This window comes from Euwallacea similis, chromosome 7 (assembly GCF_039881205.1).
Source record: "Euwallacea similis isolate ESF13 chromosome 7, ESF131.1, whole genome shotgun sequence".
Classification (NCBI taxonomy): domain Eukaryota; kingdom Metazoa; phylum Arthropoda; class Insecta; order Coleoptera; family Curculionidae; genus Euwallacea; species Euwallacea similis.
This window is the reverse complement of record NC_089615.1, coordinates 6,981,900-7,002,102: the sequence shown is the minus strand read 5'-3', so window position 1 is coordinate 7,002,102 and position 20,203 is coordinate 6,981,900. Positions and strand designations below refer to the sequence as shown.

The 20,203-nt window shown below is 31.2% G+C and overlaps 1 protein-coding gene across 9 annotated transcripts in view; it reads left to right on the top strand.

Annotated features, from left to right (window-relative positions):
* IP3K1 (inositol-trisphosphate 3-kinase-like protein) overlaps positions 1-20,203 on the top strand; it is a 69,281-nt gene that overhangs the window by 11,331 nt on the left and 37,747 nt on the right. For 3 of the 9 annotated variants that reach the window (XM_066392130.1, XM_066392131.1, XM_066392132.1), the window contains exon 5: positions 190-1,965. The exons of 2 other annotated variants lie outside the window; for them this stretch is intronic. In XM_066392130.1, the coding sequence (XP_066248227.1) occupies positions 190-1,437 (1,248 nt within the window). In that variant the 3' untranslated portion in view covers positions 1,438-1,965. Of the gene's footprint in view, positions 1-189; positions 3,522-11,174; positions 11,417-20,203 lie in introns of those variants that run through there. 4 more of the 9 variants (XM_066392126.1, XM_066392127.1, XM_066392134.1 and 1 more) reach the window with 3 other exon arrangements.

Genomic DNA, 20,203 nt, shown 5'->3' with positions numbered 1-20,203 from the left:
GGACCCCACTGTTTATTAAAATGACGCCTTTGCCTTTTTTTTAAACTAACACTACAAACGGAGGCAAATATTCAAACAAAATTATTCATAAACATTAATACCACTAGAGGAATTCCAAAATAAAAATAACCAATACACTAAAATTCGTTTTATTGAATATTTCTAATTCGTATTTCTTTATTATTTCAGATGGATTGGATAATTTTCATTATTTCACTAGCTTTGTACATGACTGTTACTGCTCAGCTTTATTGCCCCTCATACAATCCTGCCGAGAGTAGGACCTTTAAGTCGTTTTATGATTTGAAAAGAAACAAAGTAACCTTCGACAAGACAACTATGGATTACAGGGGGAACAGCCTTAAATTTAGTTTTAAAAACATCAGTAAGGTCCCATCGAACGCCTTCGTGACGTCCACCTCCGAGTTCATCACTGGTTTGGATTTGAGGAATAAGACAATTACAACTTTAGAGGACAAAGCATTCGCCTCATTGTATTGTTTAAGCGTTTTAGATTTGAGCATGAATAAATTAGCTAAAATTGGAGCTAATGTTTTTGAAAATCTGACGAATTTGAAGTCCCTGAATATTAGCGGGAATACTCTTATTTACGTCTATAGTGAGGCTTTTTCCTCTTTAGCAGCATTAAAAACATTGGATATTTCGTTCAACAATTTAACACAGTTAACTTTTCCGCACACAGACGAAACATTTATGATAGAGACTTTAAACATTTCACACAATAGATTTAAAACACTCAATAATATATCATTCGATGACCTCGTCCGATTGAAGGAACTAAAACTTAATAATAACGATGTTGCCATGCTTTTTTTTTCTTCGTTTAAACAGAACACAGAACTAGAGAAGTTGGATTTATCTTCAAACCAGATGGTAGTGATGGATTTCAAAGAAATTAATGTTGGTTTCAAACATATGAAAGTTTTGAACTTATCCCATAATTACTTACAACTATTCACAATTGCTTGTGGTATAGTAACTAATTTCACCTCCAAAACCCTTATAGATCTCAATTTGAAGGACGTTGATTGTGATGAGTGGAAGTCGTACATTGATATATTCAAAACATATCACGTAACATTAGCACCGGGTAGGAATTTCTTTGCTGAACACCATATCAATGGATTTGAGTGCAAAATGGCGTCAAACCCACACTCTTCTTCTATATCTAAAGAAACCGAAGTCGCAAGAAAATGCATAGAGAAGGAGCAGGAGAGTAGGGGCTTGTTTGAGTATATTGGCTTGGTGCTGATTATGATAATCGTGAGTTTTTTATTATTATTTGCGGCGGATCATTTCGTGGGTTGGGGTTTTATGCGAACACTGATTGGAGCAATTCGCGGTTTACGTACTAATGAAGACACGGTTAGCCTTAGTTATGCTCAGTTGACTCTTGATTCTGAACTATTATCGTGATGTTAGTTTTGATGGTTATTACCTCTGCGATTTCTAGTCTGATTTCTATTTCGTAAAATCTAAATTTTGAATGTGCTGCAAATGAACTTATCTGTAGGCTAATTTCCATAGGAGCCAAATAAAACCTAGCTATTGATCAGATTCTAGGTTTCTGTGGAAACTAACTTGATGTTAAAGAAAATATAACATTAATAGTTTGATCCTAAATGAACATAAACTGTTTAAATAAAGTGTGGTGTGCAAAAATCTAGTAACAAGCCTTGACCCCATTTCATAGTTACTAAGTTCTTAATTTGATGGCTTTTGAAAAAATAGGTTTTGCTTACAAAGAAGTCATTTGAATTTAAAAAATGGAGCTAAACCAGCTTTCGAATATTCGGATATTTTGAGACTCGAACTAGAGACTTGTACAGAGTGCGCCTACTGTATAAGATATGTACAGGATATTCCTTATTAGACTCTTACTATTGTGATTTTGAAAACCGTTAGAGATACGATCTGATTTAAATGGGTGCAAAATTGTGTAATTGGGTAATTGTCAAATTTTAGATTTAACAATTCCAGAATTCAGAATTTTAACAGAAATATTTAGGAGAAAACTGGAAATTGTTCGGTTTGTTAATAGTTAGTTATAATCTGAGTAATAGTTACCTAAAATCTATTTAATTGTTAAACATTATTGATTCTTTGAACCGTATAATGCTTCTCAAGAGAAATTTATTCATGATTTTACACAAAACCTTTTAAATATAGCTGTAAGAACTAATAAAGTTGGTCCATATAAATACCAGCAAGACTGACAATGCCTTAGAGAACTCTTAATTTAGAAAAGTCAAAAGACTTAACATATGATTAGGACAATATGTCAAGAGCAAATGTTACGCTCCGGATTCTTATAGATTGATATGAGTTTTTAAGTTGACAAATAATTGAGATTTTGTAGATTTATAATATATCAAAACATAATTTTTATCAGCATAGAAACTACCAAAATAAAATACAAACAAAATTACAAAAAAGACTGATGTTTGTCGGTATAAAAAATGAGGGACTTTAAATTAAATTTATTTGACGTAGTCTGACAATCTTGTTATCGTCCAGAGATAACCCGAAATTAATTGCGTATGATTGTCATAGTGTATAGGGAACAGTAATCGGGAACAGTAATAATAATAAATTTAGCGAATAGGGTTGATTTAAAAACATTGTAAATGGACTGCACTTATTTTGTAAACGGTACCGACTTGAAGCGTACCTCTTTAATCGCTTAATTAACAATTTTTTAAAAGCACTTTTTACAATATTAGAAACAGAATATAGTCTTAAAATGATTCAACCTAATTTTGGGAAACCCGTTAGATTTCGGAACATGCAATATGAAGTGATATTAAAGAGGGAGTGTTTTCCTATCACAGTTTTGCGAGTAACCTGAAAACTTTAGTATACGTTTCAAAGTAATACATCGGATTCCAGAAAAAGTAACATCTTATACATTTTTACAAGGATATGTAAACATAGTGTAAATTTCAATGAAAAGTACGTGTGTAATATTTTAACTTTATATTTCACAAACTGCCAGAGCTGTGAAATAAAATGGTTTAAAAACCTAAAAGTTTAACATCTTGCATGTTAAAGACAAAACTAGAATGAATCTTTGTGTGTTTATATATGTATATGTTACCTTAAGTAACAACGTTCTGTTATGAAATACCCGGTACCTAGACATTCATAATTTGCCTTTTGTGAAGTATTATAGACCCGACCCATGGAAAGAAATAAATCTAAATCATTTTAAGGAATTTTTACGTTGTTTGTCTGTTTTGGTTGTTTCTTATATTATGACGGATTTTTGGCAAGACATGCATTATTCATAAATATACATAAATAAAATTTTCGATATACTAAAAGGGTTTTATGCTCTTCTATAATTCTAACATTTTTTTTCACAGAATAATTCAAATATGAAATAATGTCCTAAAATAATAATAATGTGTATCTGGTAAATGGGCTAGAATAAGCAATAGTTTATCTACCTCTTGTTTGCATAACTTAGTAGTCAAGTATTTTTCTTTTTTTGTTTGGTAGGAACCCTTGTATACTGCAATTCTTGTGATTTTGATGCGAAATTGTGATTTTTATGTTGTTATTTCTTGCAGTTATTGTAATATAGTGTTGATATTTTGATACATGAAATATATTTATTTACAAAATTTAACGTGTCTGTTGAAATAAGTTAATTATTATATGTAAACCTCTTATGTAAAACTCTCATACACACTATTTTCAACTTAAGTTATATAAGTTTTTATTTTTGTCTACAATTGCCCCTATAAAATATAATATGTGGTATGATACAATTCAAAATAATTATCTAATTGAAGCTTTTGATAAAAATAATGACAGGAACAAAGAAAACCTCATGCTGAAAATAGTGTGTATGATACGATAGGAGCGGATATATTTCAATATTTTTCAACAGATTTGTTGATTTTTTCCTTACACTATTGTATCATGGGATTCAAACGTCACAGTCACTTTAAGGTAATCAATGCGGGAAAGTATCTGTCAGTTTTGCGAGAAAATTACGTTTAATCCTCTTTCTGGTATTAATGCGAGAAAGTATAGCTCTCCACCCTCAAATGCATATAAGAAAATGTACTTTCTCGCCCGAGAATAAGAAAGATAAATCTCCCGATGTGTTACATGTTTTGAAACCAAGTTATTATCTTAAAAAATATGTTGTTGCTAGTTTTTTTTTCACCCTGTATATCCAAGGAAGTCTATATAATTTATTATAACAGTTTGAAGATCCATCCTGAACAAGTATTAAGTGATACAATACCTTAAGTGACTATTTGGTAGGAAAGCGGTACCGTAAACGTTACCTACGCATGTTGCGTTCATGCGGTTTTTAGTTAGTTGCAGGTAAGACCATGATTGACGGTCTTGTTACAACTGTTTTATTATTGCTCCGCTTTTCTAGGAAATCATTAAGGATCTAGATAAAGAACAAACGTGAAATAACGTGGTAAACAAACAGAATTTAAATATTAAGGAGTTGAAAATAGTTGAGACATGTCTATAAGAAAATTTTCATGTTACAAACGTTTTTCATTAAAAAAGTGATTAGATAGACAAGATTGATTGTGAAAATTTTGTAGTTTAAAACAAAATAATATATTATTTTCAACGTGAAATTTCATAAATAAATTATTTCATAAATGAAATTTCACGTCGGGAAAATAAATTTCGTGAAAGTTCAATGTTGCCTCGAAATTCAATCTATGATCCCACGTTAGTAATAAAAGATTTCTCGCATCATTGTGATATCCTGTTGACTTGATTTCAAAAATTGCAGAATAGGTATTTTGATAGGGAGAATCTTGTGTGTATAAAATAATCTTTTAGGGAAAAAATTCTTAAGCTTCCCATATATCCCATTGTTGTATAAAGGTAAACTCCAGCTACCATATTGTCATTGAAACACATAACGCGCACATGGCACATTACATAAAATGCATTTCTAATAAGATGGAAGGTCTTTGATTTCAATTAATCTGAAACCGCTGTTTCTTAGAGATAAACTTTATCGATTCGGTAACAAAGCTTAAAAATGAGTTAGTGGTCTTTAGCGCTGCAGTTTGCTATAAATATAGTGGTGAGTACAGCTGAAGGGCTGAATTTTATTTATGCCCTAATTTATATAATGTTACATTTTATGAATATTCATATGTCGCATTAATCACAATTCCTAATGCGTAGTTCCAATCAAAATCGCTTTTTAAGCAATCAGTGCATACCTAAACCAACCTTGCATAAGCAATTCGCATTAGCGTTATCACCATTTACGACATTAAATTTTAAAAAATTTCACACACCACGTTTTATTGGCGTGTAGGCAGTTATCGCATATTTTTCTTTTATACAAGGGGCAGAAAAATGTTCGATAAACGACGAAATAATGTAGTTGTAAGTGCGACGTCGTCGTGTCGATTCCATTATGCCATCTCTACTTTAGTGGTGGCTTGAGTTATCCGGAGGTCACCATTGACGTCAATGCGCCGATCACATGGTACCGTGGGTTCTTCGTTGATATTTCAACCGCAAGATAAACTTAGAAGTGGGCATGGAAATCTTTTACAGGGTGAACTTATTTAATCGCAAATCTATTTTGGTTTATTGAAAAAGGTAATTAGTTACATTAAGTGAATCCAGCTTGAATATAATATGAAGTTTTTTTTTAAATGAGATCTATTTTTTTACCAAAAATATTATTCGTTTAGACGCTATAGGTGAAACTTTAATTTAATTTACCAATGTCTTTTTATAAGTTGCTTCTGTAGACAGGTTGGTTCTACATCAACAATCTACAAATTTTAAAAGTACAAAAGTTTTTCTTGACGTTATAATATTTTCTCGTATTTGGTTTTTTCTGGTGACATTTGACTTAAGTTTGCGATATTTAATCCAGTCTTCGATTTAGCTGCTTCTACGTGTAAGTACAGATTTCAGTTGAATCATACTGGTGGATAATATTTATAGTGTGCCTTACGTAGAGACTATCTGACCAAAACTTATACCATTTTACGGAAGCAAACACTCCTTGTATAGGTACACAAAAATAATTTTCATAAAGCTTATAGGTACTGTATGTTTAAAATTTTTTTACCCAATTGAAATATTTACTGATGATAGTGTTTGTCTAGACATATGTATATCTATACATTTTTACGTACCTAATCTGGACTATGACTCCTTGCTTCGCTATAGAATCCAATTTTGTAAGTACGAACGTAGAAAATGCATTCAAATTTTTTGTTGAATTTGTAAGTATCTGTACCATGATATAACATTTGTAATTTTTCACTGTTTTTCTTTAGTTGCTATAGTCAAATATTGAACATTCGGTAGAACCCGTTAAAATCAGATGAGAACTTCATATCGCCATGGATGATCAAAAGTTTTATTTCTGAGAAATATGTAGGATGTTTAGTTATTTATAAATGGTCCAATTTATAATTATATTTCTTGGAAGTTGTGATATACATGATTAGGAAAAATTTGAAGTACGGGTTACTCTGGCCTTTGTAATTAGGAATGCCAAATGCCTAATTACGAAGCATTTCGGAGTAGCAAGTAATTTGAGCCCTGCTTTGATTGCAGGAATAAATTGTTATGTTTTTGTTTGTTCAGTTGTATTTTGTAATGGTGTTAGTGCAAAATCTGGGCGATTGAGCGATTTTGCATCGCCTAATTTCCAAGTGACGCGTTTTAAAGAATCTTTCATAATAATAAAGGGTGATCATTAAAAAACTCAAATAAGCCTTGAAATAGCTGAGGCATATCTCGGATAAATTGATTTGTGTGTGTATGTCAAATGTTTGATAGTTGTAAATAGGAAATGATTTAATCAGTGTCTTACATTTACTGTTCCTAGTCTAGTGCGATGTTTTGTTTTAATAATCACTCGTGTAAAGAGTATTAAATGTTTACGTCATTCAAATGCGAAATCGCTCGAATAATATCTTAAGAAGCTCAAGATTGGCGCATATTTCGAAGGCATGCATCTTCGCTCGAAATATTAATGTGTACTTTCCCAGACTCGCCTGGAGGCTGCAATTCCAGCTGATTTTCTGGTACCAACGCCATCTCAAATTTTTCGAGCCTTCGATAAACCAGCAGCAGTTTGCTTTGAGTATGTTGGATTCAGTCCAGTGCCAGTATTTCCTTTTCGAGAAGGCTATATTCTGTGTTGGATAACAATTTTATCACAGAGAACATGTCAAATAGCATCTCGACCAAGACATGACTTTTAAATTCGGCCTATAGTGAGTTTGTCTCGAATACGTTCTCCCCTGATTTTTGTTTTCAAGTCTGTATGTGCCCCACTTGGCGCCCCCCCTGTAACAATATGTCAAGGGAAATTAAGTCAAGAAACCGCTGCATAGTCGCGATGGGTTTGATACTGAAGTCAGCACTTTTGGCATGACAGGCATGCCTTTGCAGGTTGTTTTGTTTCGAGCTCATTCTCCCTTAGACTTGTGTTATGAAGTATAAGATTTTCCTAGCCTCCCTCGCCAATAACATATGAAAGGGAATCAAGAAAGCCGCCACAGCATTATTTATGGGACAGGTATGCTTTAACAAATTGTTCAGTTTGTTCCTGGGAGTACTTTGCTTACCTTTTGCGTACAATACATTGGTCTTATATATGGTGACCGGTCTGTTGGCCATTTCATAGAATCAACGTACAAATTTACACAAGTACTCAGTACCAGTCTATAGGACGTGGGCTATCAGGTTTTGCAATTTTTCCATTTAGCCCAACAATAAAAGAAAATGGAAAAGAGCTTTTCAGAAACACCCGGTACATTGTGTTCACCATCATTTATAATCTATAGCTTTCTAATCGTTCCTCTAATTAACGAACATTGACTATTTTATCTTGTAGTTTTATCACGGATATCCTGCAGCACATGAATACTTACAGTTGAAAATATGTTAGCCTTAACAATCATTAACTAGGCAACTTATATCTTGGTGTAAAAAAAATAGATGTAATCGTCACACTTACATACAGTACTTAAGCAAATTAAAAAAAAAAATTTTACCAAAATCCTTATTTTTAGGAGTCAAAAATGATCGTGACACTGGCAGTACTATATGCAGTTATAGCTATTACTTTTCTTTCAAGCACTTAACATTTCTATCTGTTCATTTGCAATAGGTTATTAATTACCGATTGTAAATAAAGGAGATAACAAAAAATAAATATCTGAAAATTAATGAGGAATTTGATCTTTCATTTTCCACTACTTTCAACTTCTTCATCAAAATTCTAGTCATTAGGATTTCACATAACTGTTCATGTCCAATTATCAAATTCAAAACTGAAATTATTGTAAACAATTTTATCGACCCTTAGTATAACCCGAATTAATGGTCTATCACCATTAATAATAAAATTGACAATTCATAAACATGTTAATTTGATGTAAAAGAAGGAGGAATTTTTAATTCACGTGAAAGAAATTTTATCGCAAGGAACAAAAAAACATTACAGAAGAAATTCTTCTTCCTTGGTCTTTGTCCACTATTCATTAAAAACAAATAGCTCAATTAACGTTCTTAATTTATGTGATCACAATAGAAAGGAATTCGCAGTATTGACCTCTAATGTATATGTGGTTAAGCAGGCCTAACCGCAACTTCACTTAGGTATACGTTATTGTTTTCTGCTTTGGGATTAAGCAGTTAATTTAAAAACAATGATAATTCAAAACTTGTGACTAATAGTGTTCATTTTCAAGATAATGACAATAATTTTTATTATACATGTTTTACAATTTGTATTGATTTTAAATTCGTTTAAAAGCTAAATAAAAAAATAGATTCTGCATAAATTAAGGATATGATTAATCAACCAGGATTTGTGCATTAATTAGCATTTTTACTCCATATTATAACGGGAGAACATTTTAAAAAACCTTGCGGTAGGCGGTGAACCGTAGTCGTAGGGCGTTGATCAAGCAATTATCAAGCAATTTACCATCAAACATTTGACTGATAACCGATAATATGCATTTATTACTTAAGGTATTTTCTAATCATCCTTTACACGAACAATTAAACAACTTAAAAAGAATGCATGCCAAGTAACTCTCTTAGTATTTTATGATTGTCGATTATTGTAGTTATGAAACAAAAAATATAGTTTATGGCATTATAAAATATTGGTTTCAGATCAAAAAGTTTACTGGAACTAGATAGTCGCACGTAAAAATACTTATAATAATAATTGTCAAAATAATATCTGAAACCTTATTTGCCCATTAAATTGTACATGATGTCCGGACAACCATAATGTGTTTCATTTAAGAATTAAAAAAAAAAACAAAATTTTAGTATTTTTCCCGTATTGTGATAATAGAATTTGTAATCTAATAAAACCTACAAGCCTCGTAAACTAGGTAAACTGTAATAGGTTGATCTTTTTTAAGTGGAACACTGTGTATATCCTTTCATTTTAGATAAATAGGATTTTACGGCATTATCTCTAATGAGTTTCATTATGTTTGATAATATTTAGTCCACAACAATAATATAGGGGTAAGTTGGACTTTCCCTCTAATCTTAACATAATTTTTCACCATGTAATCTGTTCACAATTGTCTATTTTTTGACATTTATGGCAGTTAAATAGGACTAACTTCAACTTCATTATTGTAAATATTTGGTTCCAGATATTTTTACATATTCGAAAGGAACATAAAATCTCCTTTATTGGAGTTTTATAGTAAGCGCGGTACAGATAAAATGTGCCTAGAGAGAATGTATCAACCTTTTTTTCGTTTCGTGTCCATAACATTCTTTGTGTAGCTGTTATACAAGGCAACTCAAACTCATTTTGGGTTACTGAGAAAAATAGAAATTTCAGTCGAAGAGAAGAAGAGAAAAAATGCATTGGTACATTGAGACCTAATGAACGCAACACAATTCTTCATTTTAGCACTGAATATACAGGGTGATTCACGTAGTCCATTCTATAGACAATTTTGGAGAACTAAAAATGACAATTTCCTGAACCCTGTTATAATAAGTCATATTCCATCTTATAGAAATAGTTTCAATAGTGCGGAATTGCCTTTTGTATTTAAAACACCTGGGAATGTCGAAATTTGAAATGAAATTACCAGTATATTTAGAAAATTTTGGAAGCGTTTCGAAATTTTAACCATGTTTGACATAATCACTTTCGAAATATGAAACAATTTGCACTTTCGAGAATGGTATCCTAGGAATGGTTTAAGTTATGCAAAAATTATTTTCATATTTTTATATTAACTTTTGAAGACGAATAGAATTTAAAGTTAGTTAAGAAAGGAAAAAATTTCAAGTATCAAATTAGAGACTCAGAAGGCTTAGAGGCATCCGAAAAGTTAAGATAGAGATATAGAAATGATTTTTGCATAACCCTAGCCATTCAAAACTCACAACTCTTGAAAGTGCAAAAAGTAACATATTTTAAAATATAATTGCCTCGAAAATCGAATACAACTAACAATTCTGTGCTAGTGAAATTGTATAAGATAGATTATGACCTACTATGGCCTTATAACAAATTTGAGGAAGTTGCCTTTTTTTATTCTTCAAAACTTTCTAATGAACGACCTTTATACATATAGAATGTAAAAAATAGACTAAAGCTGTTATAGGAATAACGGCCCCCCGATACAGAAATTTATGAGCAACTCTGTAGTAACAGATAAAATTGACTGTATTTTTGGTTTGAGAATATGGTTATTCTCTATTTAGTTGATTTAAATTTAGATTTTGAGTTGTTATGGTTAGATACTGAACTTTTCCGATAGAGGGATATTTCCAATCATTCAACATTTTGATGATATTTGGTCCATTCTGTAAAATTGTAAAACTCGTTTAGTAAGTAGAACTTGACCAATTGATGAATTCAAACCAACAAATATGAAATCTTTCAGAACCTTAGCTCATGAGAATAAAGGAATTGATGCTGCGTTTATCCGGGAAGCTTGATTACGCAAAAGAAAACAATTATCTTGTGTCGTTCAATTTCCAATTGATCAGTCGAACACCTATTCATCTGAAATTCGGTTGCACATGTAAATCTGCTAGCGCAGATTGACGTCAATGAAAGCCAGTGTCTCACGTTCCGGTATATACCAAATCAGCGAGTTTTACACTTTCTATTTTTGCTCCGTGCGAAACTAGCCATGAATAATACTGCGATCTAACGAACGAATAAGCGAAAATAAAATGCGAGCGATTTACGGAAAAAGTGGAGTTTTACCTAAAAATTTGTGAAAAAACTGTCCTGCAATCTAATTTATAAACGGTCGGTAATGGTATGAACTCAACGTTCTTATTTTTTTCTTTATTTACAAGCGAAAATAAGCCGCATGTTATGTTAGGTCGGTTGTATTTTAACACAAAACATCTTCAGGTGAGTTTTAACAAATTGAATTGTTAATTAGCGTGATTTGATGTGTTTTTTGGTGCTGTCGATGACGGTCAATTCAAGGATCTTTGCTCTTTTCACAGTAAAATTAGAAAAATCTAACTGAAAAGACTACATTTACTGGAACTGTCAATTTTTTCATTTATAAATCTTAAAGTGTATTGTATTATTTCTTATTTTTCTATGTACAATATGGAATTTATATTTGGATTTTAATAAAACGAATTGTTAAAATTTAGATTATAAGTTTTGTTGTTTTTTTCACTCCGTTTTGTTTTTATATTAATGTGGTTGTAGATCAAGTATTTGTAGATAATGTGCCAAATTTGGCAACATTCTAGGGGTTTGCTAAATGAGCTTCACAAACTCCTAATTTAACCTAGCTTGTAACTATAACTGTTTTGGAGATAGGAATAGTGCATGCAGTTAAAAAGGGCACCCTGTATATCAATTCTTTTTTTATCTAATTAGAAAATAGGTGATTTAGAACAGAATAAACTGGCCTGGATATCCTTGAAATTTGAATAACTTGAGAGGATGCAACATAATTTTCCAACGATAGAAGGCCATAAAATCCAAATGTTAATACTAACTCGGAGAAAATAAAATGTGAGATAGTCTGTTGCAACTAATATAACAAGCTTTTGTACAAAGTCAAAGTCTCGAGGAAGAATTTTCACATTTTTGGTGTGATCGATTATCATCTCTCAGGAGTGCATACAAAAGATTCTAGTCAATTTTACATAAAAAAATGTTACCGGTCAAACCGGACCCTGCTATAGATTTTCAGCCAATTTTTCCTGATTTTTCTTGTCGTGTATTATTGACCAGAATTGAATTGAACTGTTAGTAGAGTTAACAGACTCGAAACCGTTCTTCGAATGTTTCAATTAAGCCCACACGAAATGCGAATATAGAATGTCTTGTCTGAAAATCAAAATAATTTTAACCATTAATGTTAAGTTTTTTTTCTAGCCAAAATATAAATTCTAACACAAAAATTTCTAGACAAATTATTTTTTTATGCAAATTATTCTCCATTTGCATGGAAATTGATCAAGTTTAAATTCTTATTCGAGATTCTCAAATTTTCACTAGATCGCTGAAACCAACCAAAAAGAAAAAATTAAATAAACAACATGTCAACAGAAAGGTAAACCAATTCCGAACCGTCAGAAAGAGTGAGAAATATGCGCAGTATACCGGTTGGAATACAACTTACTAAATGTTTTTGACAACTCACCATTGGTTTTCTTTCATATTGGAATAAAGTTAAATATTTCAAAACTAATGTTATGTTATACAAAATGTAACAAATTTGAGTTCTATGTATGGGGAACTTGGAAACGGTAAGAGATATTAAATCGGTTAAGTTAGAGACAATGTTCTGTATTTTGACCCTCAATAATAATTCATTTGCGAATTTTTTTAAATCCGAATACTTTCGGAAATATTCATATGAAATTCACTAAAATACTGGAACATAATACATCGCTAGAAAGGAAATTTTATGTAGATTCTAATTTTGTAAAAATCCAAGATAACGTCCAAAAGAAAATCCAAAGTGGTCCATGATATTTCAAAAATCAATCATCGAGTAAAAATATCGATCATACCAGTAGAAAGCCAGACAAAAAGTGCTCTAATAATGTTTCATTATCAACTTTCTGCGAATAACAGTTTCTGAGTTTTTTGACAAAAATGAAAATCTAAATTTTCGGTTTTTATCGGATATTACCGAAAGTATTTGGATTTTTTAAATTCGCAAATAGATTATTGTTAAGTGTCAAAATACGCAACTTTGCTTCCATGTAGCCGACTATTTATCTCTTACAATTTATGAGATCCCCATACGTAGACTCGCATTTGTTACACTGTTTATAGTCGAACCTTGAACATTTTTGTGTGTTAGCAATTAATTTTAACGTTCAGGACTTTATCTTTGTCCAGGAATATTTTTTTTCAAGGCATTTAAGAATTTTATTAATCATGTATTTTCCATATGTAAAAAAATGATTGGAAGAAATATTCATTCAAGTCTAGTGTAAAAATGGATGTTCGACGGGCATCCTTGGTACTTTATAATGGTTTTTTTAACATTTATTGTGTGATATAATTACGTAGTCAAAAAAAACGGATTAAATTGGTAAATTATATTACTTTAGCATTATTAACCTGCAGAAACCCTAATGACAGATCTCTGGAAAAATATTTATATTAATTCAGTAATTGAGCAAAACCTCGTTAGTTTTTTGGGAAACTTCAGTCTCTCATAAGTACTTGCATACATCCACTGCTTCAACTCTAATGTGCACGTTGTTTCTTCTATAAAATTCTTGACAATGGCGAAGGAAACTTTTACTTTATTAACGCTTTAACTGTCGGAGCTTGATTTAAAGAATCAGTATACTCAGTCCTGTGGGTTGCCACATTTTTTAAATTGAGATATTTGGTAATAAATATATATTATGTTGCAAAAAACACATTTTTTGGATGTTTTTTTTTGTAAAGCATTGTCCAATGGTACGTCTGATTTCTTTCCGAGAGAAAATGCTCTATACTTTATTTGAATAACTCTCTCTCTAATAAATCTAAATACATCTTTGTTTCATGTCTTCTTGTGGTTTAGTTTTACCTGTTAATATAATACTCTTTCACGATCATTGTAAATTAATAAGAGATCAATAATTGAACCGCGCAGTCACCTAAGATCAAAGTCCTCTTGTCAAAGGACAGAATACAATTCCTCTTACATAAGAGAAACAACGCCATGGACTTTTGTTAAAGCTACAGGGACAGTGAAGATTATTTTAGTCTATCGATTTATTGTTGAAGGTAATTATTTTGCTTTAAAAGTTGAAGAAAAAATGGGAATAGAAAATTTTAGATAGAAAACGTTTAAAAAATATTTATTTTGTTAAGGGAATTTTCTCTTTCGTTTACATTTATTTCTCCGCAATAATATGCCAATCAAATCTTCTCATGCAAAACACCAATATTTTCTTTCTATTCGGTCTTTTGCGTAATTTGTCATTTTTATACCACGATATTTAATTCATTTAATGGCTTTCACAAATTAATGTCCAATTTATTTCTTTTTGAGAACATGAATTAAAATTATGTCTAACGGTGTAAACACGTTTGCTGAATTGTAAAATGTCAATCAAGAATGTTTTGCATCTAAATTGCCGCGGTCGCAAAATATTTGTCTAAGTAGTTAGGTGCCTGTGTAGATAGTTGATAACTAACTACATATTCAGAAAGCTTGGTTTTTATGCCTAGTAATAACAGAATAGGTAGTGGTTTTAATACAACGTAAATATTTACCTTTCTTGATCGTATTGTTAACGTTTGCTGGGATTGGAAACATTTTAGGGCCTTTGTGGAAAATGAATGCAAATAGTCGTATGAAAAATCTAAGAAGATTAAGGTCTATTACGACTTTATGCCTCATTCCAGCTCTGCATTTGACGAATGGAAGTGACCAGGTCTAATATAATCGAAACCGGTTTTTGAGTTGCTCGAATTAATAAATTGTTGAGCTGAAGTAAGGCATAAACCCGAAGTAGGCCTTAATCGTCTTCTGAAATTTGTCTCACAATTATGCGTTCATCTTCATTGCTTTGTAACTTGGCCTTGTACATTAAGTTACGCTGCTTATGGTCAAAGATTTGGTTAAGATACGGCAAATGACGGTGGTAGGTATATTTTCCTAGAGACTCAATTCGCTTATACCTACACTTATACTTGTTAACATTGCCAACTTTTGCCTGCATTTAATTGACTCGAGATGAATCGAACTGACGAGGTCTAATAGATTTAAAACCGGTCTTTGGAACGGTCGAATTGAGATGAAATGAGGCATAAAATCATGATAGACGTTAATCTTCTTCTTATGGATTTTGTTGTTAAACAAGTTTTATTAATAGTTTGGAAAATAATCGCAATAGAAGGTCATATAAACCAAATTTATTACCTCCTAATCTATATTAAAACAGCTTTTATTGAACAGAATGCAATTACTTTCTTAAAGTTAGATATCTCGAATTAAGCCTTGCTAAAGAGTGACTAGACCATCACCAAAACATCCATCGAACTCTCTCGTTTGTTTTATAATATCTAATATTGTATCTGATTGTTTTTGAGCAATTCGTCTCGGAAACTTGATATGTGGCAGTTAGCTCTTTGATAGTTATGATCGTGGTAACAGTGACTATTGTTTTAGTAGCAGTTGTAATTTTTTCATTAGTTTGTGAAAGAAGTATCGGTTTATTACTAAATGGTTCCTTATTTATTAGAATTCGACAATTTCGGATTAAAACTCTCTCTAATTGTTTTACTGATATAATTTTAGTAACTGACTCTTTTACACATATATATATATTATATGGCTCTAATTTCCATCAAGAGCAAAATTTCCAAGGACTTTATGAATTTCCCTCAAAATAAACTGGTTCACAAGGCTGTAAAATTACAGATATTGTTTGAATAGAAAGTTTATTTTTTGTTAGAAATAATTAGAAATTTTCCATGAGTTAGAAAATCGCACCTGTAGAAAGTAATATTGCAGAAAGTCACTTTGTCGAAAAATGGGTAAATTTTTTATCCTTCATTCATATGTTTCCTTTAATTCACATTTTAAAACCAAATCTAATTTTTTGCTTAATTTTTTCAGTGACCTGCTCTACTTTGTCTCTCTTTATGCTTAGTTTCATTCTTTATCTATCTGTAACAATCAGTTAAAACCAGTGGCATGACCACAAAGTAAATTTAATTGCAAATTTTCATTTTATAATTCTAACCAACATCATATTCATAGAATTTACTTCTGCATAAATGCTTAAAATTCCAAACTTAAATTCCAGAAATTGAGGAGAATGAAAAAATTTAACAACTTGTTGCAAAATAACTATTGCATAGTGTGATCTCTCTACTATAATGAATTCAAAGTTTTCGATATCCTCAAAGAGAAAAATTTCAAAGAGTTAGGTTCGGAAGGTACTAAGGTCAAAGAAGAGTATCATTAAAAAAATGTTGGTTTTACACAAAATGCATCATCATTGCAATATTAATGCAAAGCTAATCTTGCAACCAAAATTGCAAAAGATTCAACACTTGGCTGGAAGCACCTTGTATATCTTATATTCTTAAAACTACACTTAAATAGAAAATTTATGCTCCATAAGAAATGGTTTGAATTTGAAATTTTTCGCGTTTACAAAAAAATAGGTAGAACAAGTGCGACTGAAGTAAATAATAAAAATATGAAATCTGGATGACTGAACGGAATGACCTCAAGGCAGATTTTATTATCGATAATGTTATCCTAATTTCCTAGTATACTATATTTCCGGTACGTATAGTTTATAGAATCCAAAATGAAAACGGCAAAAGGGAGAAATTTTAACCAAATGAATAAAAGAACTTCATAGTTTCGCAAATAACTTGAAAACAGAAAAAAATGCTAAACAAACGTAAGATAAAAAATTGTCGAGGCAACCCCTCAGTGGTATATTTAAAGTAAGTTTGATATAAATATGTTAACTAGTATTTTGAAGTAGATTATTTTGGGGGGTGTCCTGATAATCTTCGCATAACCACCACTTCACCATAATTGATTAAATAATACTTAATTATAACTTGGCGTAGGGATAACAAAGAGATTGTTATAATGTAGCAACAATGATTTATTTTTCAGTCCCTGGATCAACATTAACGCATGTAACTGCGATACAAGCAAGAGATCGAGATGGGTGATCGATTTGTATTTAATTTTTTATTAAACTTTAATACGCTATAAGGAAAAATAATTGCCTCTGACCAAAATATTATGGATAATTAATTATTTAACCACCAACTAAATTTTCTATTATTACAGAGAGCCCCAAGCAAATTAATTTTATAAAAGTTTGGTAATTAAATCAAAACATATTTAGAAATCAGCTTGGTAGTTTGGTATTGACGTCAATTGCTATTTTCGGCAAAATGTAGTCGCTCAACCTACGTGCAAAATTTATGTTAATAAACCCCATCTTCGAACTTTGAAAAGAAAGAAAATTTTTTCCTCAACGGTTTAACGACATCATTATTACATTTCACTACAAATTCATCATAGGTCAAGACCAAATTTGTTGAAATGGATCGACATCTTATTAGCAAAAACCGTCTACTTTTGTAGGTGTTGTAGAGCCGTCATTTGCAGCGCAATTCTTATAGCACCAAGCAAATTGATTGAAATTAACCATACAAAACCACAATCATGCAAATATGATACAGTAGTGAAATGCATTGTCCGACTAGTTAAGGTCGTGGAACAATAAAAACAAATAACTGGTATAGAATGTTTGAGGCAATGAATCATGAATAGATTATCATTAGGTAATTTTATGTAGTATGCACCAGTGTTTCATGCAACTGTGCAGTGAAGCCTATCTGTGGCAGAAATACTGAAAAATGTATATTATTCGATCCCGGTACAAGATGACAATAGTTACTTCTTTTACAAAAGAGAAAAGTACTAAATTTACTATCACAACGAAATTCATAGCCAAGTCGAACACGTGGCTGTGCCGAGAAAAATAATTTACTTGCTGAGTATAAAACATAATTTTTTTCTGACGTACCGATTAAAATTCTTTTTCATTTAATTTTTGTATATTACATTTTTTTTTCCAATTTTTACTGTCGCTGATCTATCAAATTTGCAATTGTTGAAAAATCACCTAGAGCAAATTCGAAGACATTTCCGAAACATTCTTCAAAATTCATGCTTTTTGTGAATTTAAATCGCGTTGTAACAACCTGTGCAAAAATCTGTAAATATTAAAAAAAACCCGGTTTCATATCAAACCGATCACTGAAAGTGTACATTTGAAATCTCCCAGACAAACATGTGTACAACGCATTAAATCAGTCAAAAACTTGTAAATATCTTAAGAACCGTTTTAAACATCCACTAAAAATGTTGGTGTACGCTTGAGACCTCCGGAAGAACGATGTGTATAGGACATTAAATTACTCCCAAAAATTTTAAGAAAAACTGTAAATATCTTTCAAAAAAGTCAATATTGAGTACCTAGAATAAAAAATTTAGGCTCGAGTTTAAATGTACATTTGAAATTTCTAGAACCATGTATACAACGCATTAAATCAGTCAAAAACGGTAAGAACTATTGAACAAAGTTTAAAACGGAATTTTCGAAAAAATTTCTCATTTTGCTGGAAGACGGTAAAAAATAAACCGGATATGATCTTTTCATGAAATTCTCTAAAGTGTCCACTTAACCACATTTATATTTCTCACAGTTTCTAAGATCCCAATACATGTATTACCAATTTGATCATAATATACATATGTATGTATGTATGTATAGGTATATATATTTGAATTTAAATATTTCAACCTATTAAAAACCTGTAAAATTAATTGGATAAATAATAATTTCATTTTATCCCCATGCTGGATATTCTTATCTTGGATACACTATGTCTGAATTTCAAAACTTATAATACATATTTGAGACATGGGAAGTTAATTCGGTAAAAGAAATCATACTTGAAAAGAAACAAAAAATGACACTTTCATAAGACAATAATTGAATTTGGTAAAGATATGCGAAATAAAATAACATATAGTGTGCCCAACATAAAGATATACCAGAAGTTGAAGATTTTCCAGGAATTTTTGAAACTCTAGAATTACTAAATGACATTTCATGAGACTCACTTTTAGTCAATCACACAGCTACACTAGCGACGTAATCCACGAGTCTGAAACAAAAGAATACCCGATTATGCGAATTAATAGTTCCGGATTACAAATATCTTATTTGTTGCCGCGCTAACACCCGACTGAATCACCTTAGAAATGATATCAATACTAAAATGTACAAAAAACTCTACAATCTGCCTTTTGTAAAAATACGACTCATAGGCCGAAGGACAACGGCGATATAATGGCTTCCAAACTTTCGAAAAGCTTTTACACCATTTTTTGCAAGTACAACTCATCGGTCGAATCACGATAGCGATGCACCACACGAAATAGTATATGTATGAATAATAATATATGTATAATCTACATCATCGCCTTGCTGAAAATATTTTAGATTCATAAAGCAAGACCAACTATCTATATTTGAAAATTTTTGGAAAAATAATTTCTCTTGTTTTCCATAAACGTTCAACCTACCATCGACCATGAAATTATTCTTGTGTTCTGAAAATGCTGTCTAATTTTATACATATAGAACGAAATTATTAGGGACTTATTCTACCTATGCAGCGCGATATTATTGTTTATCATCAAACAAAACAATTTCCACTATACTGTTTTCCACGCGTTAATTATTGAATAAATTCAATTTTACCAAACGCTTTCAGCAATTTTAAATAGTGAATTAAACTATATTAGTATGCGAGTAACTTGTCAAACCTAGAATGTTGTTTGTATTCTTGACCTCATCCTCCAACAGAAGACTTTATTCTTCTAAATAACACCTCAACAACTGAATACAGAACACGTTATGAATACTAATATGAGTTTACAGGGACCGCACACGATTATCCTGTCAATTTCTGTGATGATATTATGTTTATTTACCCTAACGCTGACATTAAAAGAAAATGTAAAACATCTTTTTCCAATGTTCCATTGTTTCATAGGTTAGTTAGTTTTGGAGGCACTTACGCAGGCCTTACAAGACTCCAAAATTTTCGTATCTTCATAGGTGGTCATAATACGATATCCTGTTATTTGCGAAATAATTATGG